Source organism: Pongo pygmaeus, chromosome 10 (genome assembly GCF_028885625.2).
Source record: "Pongo pygmaeus isolate AG05252 chromosome 10, NHGRI_mPonPyg2-v2.0_pri, whole genome shotgun sequence".
Lineage (NCBI taxonomy): Eukaryota > Metazoa > Chordata > Mammalia > Primates > Hominidae > Pongo > Pongo pygmaeus.
The window spans coordinates 78978270-78994050 of NC_072383.2; the positions used below are offsets into that span (position 1 = coordinate 78978270).

Below are 15781 nucleotides of genomic sequence, written 5' to 3' on the forward strand. Positions count from 1 at the left end.
GTAATCTGAAATTCTAATTATGAGTTACATCATCTCAACCCTGGCTACCAACTTTACACATCCCATTTTTCATATTCTTCCCTCTCTCACTTTTTCACACTGACCTTCCTGGGTGTTCCCAGTATGCACAGGAGTTCCTCCTCCTGAGGACATTTCCCCAGGTATCTGCAACTTTGCCTCCTCACTTTCTACAGGGCTCTTCTCAAATGTCACTGACTCAGGAGGGTGTTCCTTTACTAACACATCTGAAACAGCAGCTCCCATTTACAGCACTCTCCTTTACCCAGTTTTATTTCTTCTCCTTGGCACTTGTAGTTGTATATGTATGTGTTCATTGTGTGACTCTCATTAGCATGCAAATGCCATTAGATTTTATTTATTTTGTGCATTAGCACTGGCACAGTGTATAAAACAATGTTTGGCATAAGTCTGGTGCACAATATTTATTTGTTAAATTAATTAATTAAGCCCTTACTTATCATCCGTCTCTCCCATTAGACTCGTAAGGACCACAAAAGCAGAAACTTTTGTTTCTGGTATTCCTCCAGCATCTTGCATATAGTAGGTGATAAATGAATATTTGCTTCTGTGTGTATTTTAATCTCCCTCTCCTAGCAGGTTCTAATTACCACAAACAGTAGAATTATGTCTCTTTATCACACCAGTGCGTACCAATCCCACAATAGGGTCTGGCTTATGATAGGTACTCATTAAGTGAAGGATATCAAGGACTGGGACCAAAGTCAATAAGAACTTACAATGACCATAGCCACCCAGAGGCCTTTACAGGGTTGATCTCAGGTCTTCATGGCAGATCAGAAAGAGTTTTGGATAGGCACAGAGCCATGAAAGTCTGAAATCACCTTGTTCATCCTTTTGGGGCCCAGCCTAGATCTTGAAAAAGCTTACTTCCCAGAGCAGACCCAAGAAGCTAGGTGCAGACTTCTGAGTTTCTTACTTTCAGATATATCTTTCAAATTTGGGAAGCAGTAAATCTTAATTTCAATCCCTAGCTTTGATTTGTTTGCTTAAAATGTTTGCCCTGAAGACTATATCCATGTATGATGTCAAAAGGTAGCAAGCAAAAATAATTCAATTGTAATATAAAAATCTCCACTAAATAGTAGGGCAACTTGAAAACATCTCGTATCATCACTTTTTCATGCTTTTTCATTTGTAAAATGAAGATACCAAAAAAGAACTAGCAGGTATAAAATTGTGGATTATATATTCAGATTTGCTGGGATGCCCTTGGGAGGCTTTGTCAAGCACCTTCTTCCCTTCCTCTCCTTTGCCTACCTGCCACAATTCCTCTTGGTTAAACATCACAGTTTTAATGAGCTATCGTTACTGATGGGAAACCATCAAGTGTATAGGGGAAAGCTAGGTTGAGAATCTCTGGCCGATGTTATCACTATCATCCTTTCCATGGTCAAAATACTGTGAATCTATGAAATGCACCTCAGTTCACTAGGAAATCACTATATTTTAACATTGCTTAAGTTATTGCTATCTTGAGTTTTCTTACACCAACTTAACATTAATTTTTTATTGTACTGTGAGTCAGGGACTATGGCAGACACTGAAAATTCAAAGATGAATTTAGAAATGGTCTCTTCCCTCAAGGAGTTCTATCCAATAGGGATAGACAAATGCAACAGAGTGTGATAAATGCTTTAATGGGGCCAAAGCAGCAAGTCAATTTAGAGCACATCAAAGGGTACCAAAGCAGCCTGGGAGAGAGGTGATCTGGAAAATCTCCCAGTAGGTGACCAAAAACTGAGTCCTAACTCTAATTAATTGAATTATAGGCTGCTAAAGCAGCACAGTGTTAGAATCATCTAATTCAAACTCCTCATGTGGCACAGAAAGAATCTGATGTCCAGAGAGGCTGATGTATGCAGAGTGAGTATCAGAGTTGCAGCTAGGACCCAGATATGTAATACTGGGTTGCCTCTTTAAAAATGCACCTTTTTTTGAAGGGAAATTTTTAGAACCTTTTCTTTCATCAGTTTCATAATGAAAGTAATCAATTAATCACATTTGAATAAGAAACAGAGAACAATATTTTTATATATTGGCTTTATGCTCAGTGGTGATGCCAATAACCCATCATCTCTTGGTTATAGATTTTCCATGAGCTGCTGGTGAATTTTTTCAGACTCGTCCACAGGGTAACCCTGCTTGTCTCCTGAGCTACTGCATGTACGTAATTACACTCAGAAGGACAAGTAGAGTTTGGCTGTGAACAAGAGCAAACTTTAAGAATAAATCTTAGTCCGATTAGCACCTTCTCTCATCAACTGACTGGGGCATCTAAGGGCTAAGGTAAAACCCAAACATTGAAATATTTTTATTAGTAGTAGTAGCGGTAGTATATAAAACGACTCAGGTATGCAATCTTCTTGGAGTTTTTGCTCCTAACATAGTCACTTGATTTGGGATGTTTAACGACTGTGATTTTGTAATGGGACAATATAAGAGCTCATTACATTAAAACATAAATACTTGGGAAGCCCATAGTTTCTGATAGCTTGCCATCTGTTTCGTTCTTACGGGCAATGGATTTATCCTGCTTAGTGCAGATGATGATATTGTGGGTAAAATCATGGATTATACAATGGATTTCTGAGGTCTTTAACTACTGTTATTAATTTTGCCAGCTTGCAAATCAACATTTTCTAATATTTCTCAACTCTTACCCTAAGAAAGGTTGCTATGGGCACCACATAACATCTGTTCTGGCGCCAACAGATTGCGTTAAAGTCACCCACAGTCTCTCCAAATTAAAAACCTCAAACTGAGTTCACCGGCTTTGTTACTGTACTCCCAGCAGGATGCTCTTCTGCCTTGTCCCATCGTTCAGTTTAATCCTCTAGAAAGAAAATTTTTAGAGGTACAGCGGACTAAATCATTTTCTTCTGAGCACACCAGTTCCAAATGGCCGCCTAGGGTCCTAAATCCGGTGGCTGCGGACAGGGACTAGCGGGTGTCCTACTCTGCAGAGCCGTAGGACTCGAGCGCCTTCATCACTGGACGTTGGAAGCCAGGAAGGAAACCCACACACTCAGGGACAGGTATAACCCCGCACGGGTGCACCAGCGAGGCCCCGATATCAGCAAGGACTCCATCCCTGAGCTTAGTGGGGGCGTCCTGGGGAGGAAGCGAACACTTTCCCCATTCAAGTCAGAGAGCAGGACTCACTGGGTCGCAGGTCAGAAGTTGAATTTTAACCCGACCTGCGCTTTGTCCCCGCGCCTTCCGCAGCCCGGGCGCCGCGGTGGCACCGAGCTGGGAGAGGACGAGAGAGGCTGGCGCGGGAGAAGCCGAGAGTTGCTACCGACCGGGAGCTGCCGGCGGCGGGAGCAGACGCGACCCTCGCCGCTTTCGAACGCGAAGCCGCGGAGAGCTGAGCTCGGCTGCTGGGTATCGGCTCCCCGCATTCTGCCTTGCCCTTTCGACAGAGGGCAGCTCCCTGCCTGCTGCAGCCCCGCCACTGTGCGCGCGGCCGCCCCGGGGTGCGCCCAGCCCGCCCCCCGAGCGGCCGCCGGGACTCCAGCAGTTGGACCGACCCTCGCCCTCCGGCGCCTGGACAAACTTCCTTCCTCCCGGGCCCCTGCGCCAAGCAGGATGACAGGCGGCTGCCTCGCAGGTCTCCTCTGGGCTCTGGCCGGGCGAGCTTGCTCTCTGCCCCTCTCCAACCCCGAGCCCCTGGCGCCTATAGCCGTCCCCGCGCAGCCGCTCCAACAAAGCCAGAGGCCCGGAGACGACCGGGCGAGAGGCTGGGAGTGGCAGCGGGGACCCCAGAGCCAGAAGGAGGCGTCCCCTCGGCGGGGCGAGTACAGTGGGAAGGGGCAGCGGGGACGTAGCGGGGAGAGAAAAGGGAAGAAAGTGTCCTGTTCTCGGCGCGAAACGCCTGCCTGGCTCGTCCTCGCTCCCTTTCTCCCCCCGCCTGAACGCGTCCAGTGTCCCGTTGGGAATTGGCAGGCGGGGGAGGGAGGACGGGAGAGAGGACCTGGTGGCCTGGCGAGCGAGCCGCTCCCTTACCTCTGTCCAGGGTGAGCGGCTGGACTACTGTCAATGTCGCCATGTCTGCCGTGGGAGCCGAAGTGACGCTCGGCTTCAGCATCAGCAACCGCTCGTAGTGAGAAAAAAAGGAGGAGATTGGGGGCGGGGGTGGAGAGGGAAGACGGAAAGCAGGGGGAGGAGGGGGAAGGAAGGAAGGTGGTGGTGGTGGAGAAGAAAGCTTGGGTGGGTTGGTAGCCAGATGGAGACGCAACTGTTCCGCGGCGGCAGATCTTCAGTTGCGGTGCGGAGCTGAGCAGGTATACGAGAACCACTGCATCGCCGGGCTCTGGGAGGGAAGGCTCTGCCCTAGAACTTTGCTATTCCACCCCCGGGAGCGCTGGGTGGGTGTAGCTGGCTGGCTGCTTCCTTTCAACTTTCCAGTCTAATAAAATGGTCAGAATATACGTGTGTGCATGCGTGTGCGTGTATATATCAGGGGAAGAGAGAGGATGGAAAGGGGATATGGGGAAGGGAGTGGGAGATGAGTTTTCTCAGATTAAGAGAAATTGCCAATCCAATAATCCCATCCCTTTTAGAGAGAAAACGCTTCCATTGTCAGAAATGTTTGGGATGTAATTACATTTGCAGTTAATTTCTGTTGAAGTTTTTCGGAATGTTGACCTATAACGGCATATAAAGATAACTGACTAAAGGCCAGCGTTCCATCAGTAGATGTTCCTTTAGGACCTGAATATATTGCCTGGAAAAAAAAAAAAAAAAAAAAAGAAAGGCAAACCTCTTAAAAAGTGCTTCAAAATAAAAAACATGTAGGTAAGTTTCTATCACTAAGTTTTTCTTTTTCAAGCCACTGTTAATACATTACCAATTCAGTAAATGTAACTCAGAAACAAGAAGAGTGTTCAGATTTTCTCCGAAGTTTTTACATACCACATCTTGTAAACATGCCCCACTCCCCCCCACCCACCCAACAACAAAAACTTTGCTCTTAATGTCCAAACTGATTTTGGTTGTCTATCACTAAGTTTGAAAAATACGTACCTAGCACTTTTCATGTTGATTTCTAACCAGTGGTTCAGAGATGCCACTTATTGATTGATTAACATATATGCCAGGAATTGAGATAGAAGAGTTACATTGCCTTGTGCCACGCCTTGATTTAGGAGTTCAATTTAGTCTCTGACTTCCTGTAGCCTGTAATCTAGTGGGAGATGGTGTTATTAAAAACTTGGCTTTAGAGTCAGTTGATCAGGATTAAATTACAAGAGCCTTCAAATACTGGCTGTGACTTCTTCGCCCCAATAAAAAGGGTACTTTCACTATCTTGTCATAGTAGGGATTCATTTCCTGACTACAAAATCAAGAAACATAAAGAAACCTTCTATAAACTGAATAGGAGTGACTGTGGGTGCAGGATTGGAAATGACAAAGCTGCCTCCATCTTGTTTCCTGTGACAGAGCTGAATTGTTTGGGCTAGCAATAAACTCTAAAAGGCAGAAAGTGTTTTATAGCAAAATATTTGCATATAATTGATGCCATTTTCTTCTGATTACAGATGGGATTTCTGAAGGTCTTTTTCATTTTATAGTCTACAATTGAATTTTAAAAAGCAACATTTCACCAATGTGGGAAAGCCAAAGATGATTGGCCATATATAGACTTAACAGACCCTAAAAACAAAACTAAAATAGTAGTTCGATAGCTTATTTTTATTAAGTATTTAAGAAAGAATGCTGATCTTGACATTTGAGTCTTAGTTATGTGCTCTTCAGAAGTCACACAATCTCTCACTGATCCTGTTTCCTCCTCTGTCATACAATGGAAATAATATCATTCAATGTCACAGAGATCTGTCATATGAGGAAACTAATTCTACCTTGTAATCTCACTGAGTTTTGTGAGGGTCTAATGGACTCATACATGTGACTGTGCTTTGAAAACAGTAAAGAATATACAAATTTATTTATATGAGCATACATCCCCTGGAACCATGTGGTAAGCTCTGTGCTGGGTGCTAACCATGCAAAGGTTAATGAGATGGCCCCCTCTCTGCCCAGTCTTGCTTGGGAGACAGTGAGCAAACCATAAGCTTCTGTGCAGTAAGTACTCTAAGCACTATTAAAAGGAAGTGCTCTTGGAGGCCAGAGGTTGCAAAAACAACTTTGGTTTTTTACCGTTATTCACATGCCCTGAATTAAGCAACAGAAAGAAGTTGAGATGAGCGCAATGATGCCAGAGTGTGTTCTAAGCTTTTGCACAAAATTATTAAACCTCACTCAGTAACTGAGGATAAAAGAACATACAAATCCCTTGACTTCTAATGTAGTTATTTTACAACATCCTTTATTAGGGAATATGTATTTAAGCAGCTTGATTCATCAGCCCAAAAGTCATAAATTGTACCCATTCCAACACAAATCCCTGATTGTGGTGTCAGTGAAGGTAGAGTTTTCTTTGTCTTTTTGTTTCCTGATGCATCCTCAGGACTAAACATTTCATAGCATATTTCTGGACTTATGCCTTGAGCTTCCTATTTGAAATTTGTTCTGTCATTCTTTCTCTGTGTTGACTCTGTAGGGTTGTTGTTGTTTTTAAATCAAGATTAAAAGAGAAATTAAAAGGGAGCATAAATCACCATAAATTCATCTGTTATTATTTTTAGCAGTGGAAAGTTCATTCCCTTTAGCTTATGTCTACACAGGTGTAGAAAATTAACAACAATTCATTATCCATTAGAATTTGTTTTTATGAATAAATACTATCTCTCCAATAATATTTGTGAATTTCTTTTTGAGACATGCAGGGATATACTTGATCTAGTCACATGCCAGTTGCTTTGCTGTGTATTTACCTGAGAATTGTTAAAATATTTGTAATTATGCTTTTATCTTAGCTATTTGATTACAAAATCACTATACTCTTTCATTAAATGATATGCAGAAATTTAGTTCAATGGTAACTATATTTTCATGGAGTTAACTAATTCAATAAATACTTATTGAGCACTTATACGTGCCAGACTTGGTGCTAGGTTGGTCTCTCTTTCCCTTTCTTTCCAGCCCAGAAAAGTAGGTATTTTTATGCCATTTTGAAGATAAGTAAACTGAAGCTCACAGAGGTTACACAACTTGCTTAAGAATAGTAGCACCTGGCTTCACAATCCCCTGTGCTTTCCACTAAGAAACATCACACTCTGTTCTTTTTTTTTTTTTGAGATGGAGTCTCACTCTGTCGCACAGGCTGCAGTGCAGTGGAGTGATTTCTGCTCACTGCAAACTTCGCCCCCAGGGTTCAAGCGATTCTCCTGACTCAGCCTCCCAAATAGTTGGGCCTACAGGCGCCCGCTACCACACCTAGCTAATTTTTGTGTTTTTTGTGGAGGCGGGGCTTCACCATTATGATCAGGCTGGCCTCGAACTCCTGACCTCAAGTGATCCGTCTGCCTCAGCCTCCCAAAGTGCTGGGATTACAGGCATGAGCCACCACGCCAGGCCTCATCATACTTTATTCTATGTTGTTGAAGATTTAGTGATTTCAGCCTTTTATTTCAGAGTTCCAGATAAGTATATATATGTATATAAAATCTTTTAAGAGATATATAAGTTTACATCTATTAAGATATATATCTTTTAAGAGATATAAATATATATTATAAATATATCTTAATATAATAATAAATATATTTAATACATGTGAAATATATTTAATACATATATATGATATATTTTATATATATATACACACACGTGTCTTTTCTCTCTCTCTTTTATTTTGTGTGTGTGTTGGCTTGAGACATACTCAAAGAGAGGAATGGACGAAGGGAAGTTAGGTCAAAGGACAAAAGAACTATGATACTGTTTCCATTCTGTATACATATAGGTTAATAGTCAAACAACTGCCTATTTGATATATAAAATCTGTTCTTAGCAAAATCATTCAAAGCTATGTTAAGGTCGGTTTCACTTAATTGAATTTTTTAAAATTATATGACAAAATCTAGAGAAGGTTTGCATAGAGCATTAGCATACCAAGGAAATGTGTTTAGTTAGATTATAAATGAAGTATAATGAGCACAGTTTCATATGAGAAAATAGCACCTTCAATCTGGAGTTCTCTCAGCCTGGGTGTTAGAAATTGTTTTTGACTGATTCAAGATAACATGTTATCTTGGTTAATTCATACAGCTTTGTCAAAATAGCACTAGATTAAGATGAAGTGCCAACCAATACCTTGAAATTTAAATGTTTATTTTTTAAAACCATCATAGACTATCTTACTATATTTATTTTATCTTTATTTTTTTGATAACTACTTATTTGTCTGTTCATTCAACAAACACTTAATATACTGACTATATGCCAAGCACTGTACTAGGCATTGGGGTATTGCAGTGAACAAGAAAAAGTTCCTGTTCTCACTTGGCTGGTATTCTATAAGGAAGAGAAAGTCAATAAACAAGAAAGGGAGCAATTAGTGACTAAGTATTGTGCAAAGAATGAATAAATTGACGACTAAACTAGATCTAGAATAATGTCAGAATTACAAAAGACAGGGATAGGGAGAAGGGCCTTATAGCAGGCAGGAGAGAAAAGCCAGGGATGAGGGAGCAGGTACAGTGTGTATTTGGGTAAAATCAGCAGTTCATTTTGGAGTGTAATTAAAAAAAAACAAGCCTAAATAGAGCTATTGAGAGTTAGGTGGTGGAAGGTAATATAATTAATGAACAGAAATACAATGAACCTTTCATTAATTTCTTTGTGCCAACCATACAATAAAATGTATGAATACAATCTATGCTAAGAAAATTATTTGTATCATAGCATCTGCATTAAAGATTACTAACTTCAGAATGAAGAGTTACTAATTCAGAGTTAGGTGTTAAAATATTTAGGATGAAATTAAAATATTAAAAGTAAATTCTAACGGTGGGCGCGGTGGCTTATGCCTGTAACCCCAGCACTTTGGGAGGCCAAGGCGGGTGGATCACCTGAGGTTGGGAGTTCGAGACCAGCCTAACCAACATGGAGAAACCCAGTCTCTACTAAAAATACAAAATTAGCCAGGCATGGTGGCACATGCCTGTAATCCCAGCTACTCGGGAGGCTGAGGCAGGAGAATGGCTTGAACCCAGGAGGCAGAGGTTGAGGTGATCTGAGATCACGCCATTGCACTCCAGCCTGGGCAAAAAAAAGCAAAACTTTCTCAAAAAAAAAAAAAAAAGTAAATTCTAATTATTATTATTTTTTATTTTCTCCAAAAGAAATAACACTTCTCCGTTTTCACAGTTAGAAGTTATGACTGTTCTTTTAATAGTGAAATTTAAATTCAAAGCTTAGTTTTTTGTTTTTCTTTATGCATCCCAAATTCATATTTACATCTCTCGGAAATGTCTAGAAATACAAGAAATATTAAACAAACTAATTTTTAAAAGTAAAACAGTCTCTTCTCACATTTGCTCAGGAGATATTTCTAAACTATTAGAACTCACAAATTTTAACAATTTAAAAAACATGTTTATTACCATTGTCATCTAAACATTTTGAATATATTTAACATTAAGTAAAAAGTTATGCTTTTGTCCAACAAATTAAGCACCTGCAATATGCTAGGCACTATTCTGTGACTGGAACTTAGTTTTGATGAAGAGAGACAGATGAAATACAAATTAGCCAATCAATCAGATAATCTTAGATATTGATTATCATGAACATTGATGTGTTGAAACCTATTCACACTGTATGTGAGACCTAATAATGTGCATTTTGTCTCAACATCACTTTCAGTTATATCACATTGTATCTTTTGATTGACCATGGTGGCAGTATTTAAACCATTGGGATTGGTAAATTCTCTATTCCAATTTTTTTTCCTCCCTCTAGAAAGCCACTTGTTAAACATTTACCAGCATACCACAAAGTATATGATGAAAATAAATAGGATGTTGTGATGAAATATACAGCAGGGAAAGAGGCTACTTTAGAGTGGTCAGGGAAAAAGTCACATTGTACTTAATAGAACATTTTTTAAAATAACAAATCTGCACTGCACTTGATGTGTATGTACTGACTAGGACACAGGACCGGGGATGGAGTTAGAAGTAGGAGACATTCATATTTTTACGGAGTTTACAAAATAATTGGAAAATAAAAGCATAAAATTAATTACAAAATGATATATCAATAATAAATGATACTATAAATTTATATGTGTTAAAGGGATACAGAAATAAAAAAGGTAAGTGTGGATTGTGATGACTTTCTGGAGGCAATTTATGTTGACTTCCAGAAGAAACTTAGAAATATTTACTTTCTTGCATGTAGATTGGAGAATGTTTTACCTTTGAGCAGAGAGAGCTACTCTTTGCAACTTTGAATCAGAGGATTGCTAAATAGACCAGAAACTTCTTCTTCTTCTTTTTTTTTTTTTTTGCATTCCTGTATGTGTTTTATTTTTATTTTTATAAAATAAAAGGAATCTAAGGAATTTCATAGAAAACTAAAGAAAGAGGAGGGGCAAAATGAATATAATAGAGTCTCAGTGTGGCTGGGGAATCTTACCATGGTGAAGGGACAACACTGTCACCTGATACTTGGAGAGGACATTAATGATAGCTAGGACTTGTTTGTTTGGGACTCTAGCTTTATTTAAAACATGGTTAAAATGGCTTTCTCTTGAGGAGCACCTCAATGTCTGACTTCTATCCCTTTAAATATAGCTTAACTTATTCCTTCCACCAGCAAAATTTATCTCTAATTTTGGTAGTATGGAGTTAATTAAAGATATTAGGAAGAAACAGATGAACAGGCCATCTTCAAATTCTTCACATTCTTACACTGCACAGTAATTGGGGCTAGTAACAGAATTTACTCTAAGTGTGCTGGGAAACATACATGTCAGTAATTAGCAAGTTTAAGAGCTAAATGCACAATTAGCATGGACAGCACATTCAGTAGAGAATTCCAAACTCTCTTTAGTTTTTATCCTCCAATGCTCTAATTTGGAGCAAAAATTGCTATAATTTTAGTTAGTTTATATTTAAATATCATCTTTCTGGGCCCAGCCTAAAACATAGAGTGCCCTTTTCTCAAAACTAATTAGGAGGATCAAATTATGCTCCTCTAAAACTGAGTTCCTTACTCTCAGCTTCTGTGGTTTCCTGGCTTTTCTGGTCCTGGAGGAACTCTTACACTCTTGCCCGTCAGGTGGGCCTTTCTGACCCTGTAATCTCCTTATGCCATTCCTGAGTCTATGCCATTACACAAGGCAGATCCACTTCCTGAAATGCAGTATCTCTGAGAAGTTTCCTCTTCTAAAGTTTTCTTAATTTTGCTTATTGCTTAAAGCATTTACTCACATAATAAATCCAGTTGTGACTTTATTGTAGTCTTTTAGGGATTTAATTAGAATGGGAGAAAACGAGGCAATTGAAGATGGTTTTAACTCTATGTTAGTATCTCAAGGCTCCTGTCACCCAGAATATTGCATAGATTAATTGTGGTAAACCAACCTGAATAAATACTTTTATTTAGACCCCAAATCAAAGAAATCCCCAAAAAGTGGAGACAGCAAGCAAATCTCTGCCATCTTTATCAAGGTAAGATAAGCAAACAAACTATTAACTCTTTTATATATCTTATATATTCTTTCCTTAACAAGAGTTTTTGTTTTGGAATTTTAAACATAAGACAATGCACATGTCAAACAATTCAAAAGGTGTTGCAGAAACCTACTCAATCACAGTCATCCATGTTAAGAAGGATTTTTTTTGGTATATTTAATACCATATATTATATGAAATATATATAACGTATATTATAGGTGCACATATCTTTTTAAAATTCTAAGTAGAATTCTACTGTGCACTATATTTTGCATATTTATTTATTTTATTTTAGTGATATTTTCATATCAATACATATAGATCTACATAATTCTTCTTAACTACTTCATAAAATTTCATTAAAATAGTCTGTCATAGGTGTACTCTCCGGTTGTTTCTAGGCTTTTGCTATCTCAAACAGGGCTGTGAATGAAAATCAGTCTTGTTTATAGCATCTTTATAAACATGAATTCCACTCAATTATGGCCTTGTCGTTTTGAATAATCCAGTGCCAAAGTGGCCATTTTCAATTTTGTGCTTCCAGATTATAATACCTGCGATGGATTTATTCCTGTTTCATTGCATGCATTCTATCATATGCCATTTGTTACCACTTATCTATAAAAATGTCATATTTAATTGAATTTGTAAAACCTAAAGTGATTAAAAGCAAAAAACTAGTCACCATAGACTGATGACTATTTTTCCATTTGAGATACGTGGTATCATGCACTATCCAGCTGACTATTCAGTAAGTCAAGAGATCATGACAATAATTTTCTACTAAGAAACAAATGGTATATATGTCTGGAGGAAGATAAAAATTAAAAGCCTAAAAGTACCACTTTTTGCAGTGACTCATGCCTGTAATCCCAGCAATTTTGGGAGGCCGAGGCGGGCGGATCACAAGGTAAGGAGATACAGACCATCCTGGCCAACATGGTGAAATCCTGTCTCTACTAAAAATACAAAAATTAGCTGGGCCTGGTGGTGCACACCTGTAATCCCAGCTACTCAGGAGGCTGAGGCAGGAGAATCGCTTGAACAGGGGAGTCGGAGGTTGCAGTGAGCCGAGATCGCGCCACTGCACTCCAGCCTGGTGGTGACAGAGTGAGACTCCATTTAAAAAAAAAAAAAGTATGTATTTATCATGTACAACATGACGTTTTTAAGTATATACATCATGGAATGACATTCTAGCTAATTAACATATGTATTAACTCATCATATTATTATTATAGTGATGAGAACATTTTACATCCACTCTCTCATGTCAAGAATACATAGATTACTAACTGTAGTCATTATGCTGTACAATAGAGCCACTTTTAGAAATTTGTTTTATTGAACTTTTTATTTCCATTAAATAAATAGTATAGGAACACAATGAAAACACAAAGAGATGTTTAAGTACTTTCATTTTCAAATAAAATGACATGTTGATTCATTAACTGAATTAAAAAGCTAAGTACAACTTAAAACAATACATACTATTCTTTCATTAAATTTTATTAGTAGTTAGTAATGCAAAGACTATTTTAAAAGCTAGTGCATATAGTGCTCTCTACTGGCCTTATCTTTATTACAACTACAATCAGTGTCGAGTTTGTAGTTATGTAGGAACCATCATGAAAATCTATACTGCAACTACAATCATCGTCAAATTTGTAGTTATATAGGAACCACCATGATAAACTTCTGTCTCCAAAGACTAATAGTATTTTAATTTTAATTTCTTTTTGTTTTCTCCTTTAGGGGTGTGTGTGTATATCCATGTGCATTCAAAAATATTCATTCTTGAGCTTCTATACTGAAGTCAGTTGTGAATTCTGCAAATAAGTTGCTGGCATACATCATCACAAATAATTATGTAATAAAGAGAAAATACAAAAAAGATGTATGTAGAACAATAACCGAACTGAAAACATTATGCCTTACATAAATCAGTAGCAGCTACAATGCTTGCTTTTATTGTCTTTGAAGAAAACAAGTGAAGGCCTCCCAGGAGCAGAATGGGTGGGTGTGTACATTTAGGAAATCATGGTGGACAGTGACCACCATCATGAGCTCCTTCCTTTCTTTCCTCCAACACTCCTTACTTCCTGCACCATCTTCTAAAGACTCCAGAAATCTTACTGGTGCTTTTTTAACGCTTAGGAAAAAATATTGGAGTGGTTATGAAAGACATTTGCTTCAGGAGAAATAGAGAGAGAGAGAGAGAGAAAGAGAGAGATTGGTTCATTTACTCTATAATTTCATGTCTAGTTGATACTAAGTGCCACATGCTGTGCTAAGCACTAAACATTGAGCAGTTTTCAAAACCACCAATACCCGACTGGAATTATTGGTATTTGTAGGAATTATTCCTCAATAATATAAATGCAAATGAGGAAAGTACATCGTGCAATGAGAAAGCCTGTAACTGGTACATAAACCAATCTGGGATTCAGAAAGGATATCTCCAGAGCAGTAACACTTATGGTATAACGTGAAGAATGAGTATTAGATGTTAACCAAGCAAAGGTGAGGGTTGTAGAGACCATTCCAAGATTAGGTACCCTATGGGGTACCTTAGGCATGAAAGCACTTGGCCCTTTCAAAAAGCAGAGAGAAAGGTCAATGTGGCTTAAGGAAACAGAACCAGAGAGTCTGCCAAGCTAAGGTAAAAATAACAGGTCTTGAAAGCCACATGAGGGATTTTGGATTTCATCCCAAGAGAAATGGGAAGTTATGGGAGTAGTCTTAAATAGCAGAGGAAGTGAAATAAAGAGATTTGTATTTTCTTTAATATCTGAATGCAATGTGAAGAGGGATCAGGGTGCTGGGAGCATGTATAAATTCGAAATGACCATTAAAGAGGCTATTCAGCAATCCAGGTAAGAAAGTGCAGTGGTTTGGACTACAAAGATGGAATTGAAATTCAATGAAGTGGATGGATCCCAGAAATGGTTGAAGGATAACACCCATGGCCTTTGGTAAGATTGTTTGCAAGTGGTAAAGGAGACTCGATATTAAAAAGTGCCTCCTAGACTTCTGACATGAATGAATGGATAAATGGCGGTAGGAAACATTGAAGGAAAAATTGGGAAGAAAAGTTAGTTTTCAACTTATGAAGTTTGACACCAAAGTTTGACACTTTTGAGATGTCAAAATGGTTATGTCATAATTGATGAACTATGAGTCTGTAGCTAAGAAAAGTCCTGAACTAGAGGTATAAACTTGGAAACCATTTGAATTATAATTGAAATTACTAGAGAGGAGGAAACCACACAAAGAAAGACTACTGAATAGGGAGTGTCTCACACTAAACCCTGAGGAAATCCTACATTTAAAGTTCACATAAAGGAAAAGGATCCAGGAAAGGGGAAACAAGAGGTAGAAGGAAAACTAAGAGAGACTGATAACATACACAGAAAGGGAATACAAAAGAAATGGACACTGTGTCACAAGCGCTGCTGAGAGAATAAGAGCCAACCTGAACAAAGACCCCTGGATTTAGTGATATAAGAAACAAAGCCATGTACTGAGACCAAACTAGGTCTGAGAAGAGTACAGAATATTGAAATAAATATTGCATAGGCATATTTTTTTGTTTTTCTTAAGTGTGTATGTATATATACATATATCTATATAAAACTTACATATATACACATATATATGTGTATATATATGTGATATATATGTTATATACATATAATGTGTATATATGTTATATATATAGAAGTTATATATATATACATAGAGAGAGAGTTAATAAAATATATATACAGAGAGAGAGAGAGTTAATAAAAGTGGATCGAGGTCCAGGTTTCATCAGTTTTTGAAGGATCTGCTTCACCTGAGTTGATGGATACTGCCTTGGCCATATAGGTTCTTCCACTCTCAATCCTCTTAAATGCCAAAATATGGACTCTATGAGTAGCTTTGTGAATTACTTCTTTTAATATTCCTCAAAGTAATGCATAACACTCTATAGTTCGGCTATTGCTTAGTGGCCTCAATTTCTCCATAGAGCACTGAACTGATTTGGAGCAGATGATCTTTCCCATCATGACTGCCTGACTGAATAAACATGGATGGAGGAAACCGTCGTGACTCCAGGAAAATTCCTGGTCAGGATTTTCCAATATGGCCATCATTTTTCTAAGGCAGTA

At 38.5% G+C, this 15781-nt stretch overlaps 1 protein-coding gene across 1 annotated transcript in view; it reads right to left on the reverse strand.

Annotated features, from left to right (window-relative positions):
* The window catches only part of LIN7A (lin-7 homolog A, crumbs cell polarity complex component), a 148702-nt gene extending 144034 nt beyond the window's left edge, over nucleotides 1-4668 (reverse strand). Inside the window, exon 1 of the mRNA XM_054444644.2 lies at nucleotides 4048-4668. Within this exon, the coding sequence (XP_054300619.1) occupies nucleotides 4048-4129 (82 nt within the window). The 5' untranslated portion in view covers nucleotides 4130-4668. The remainder of the gene's footprint in view (nucleotides 1-4047) is intronic.
* Between the last annotated feature and the right edge of the window lie 11113 nt (nucleotides 4669-15781).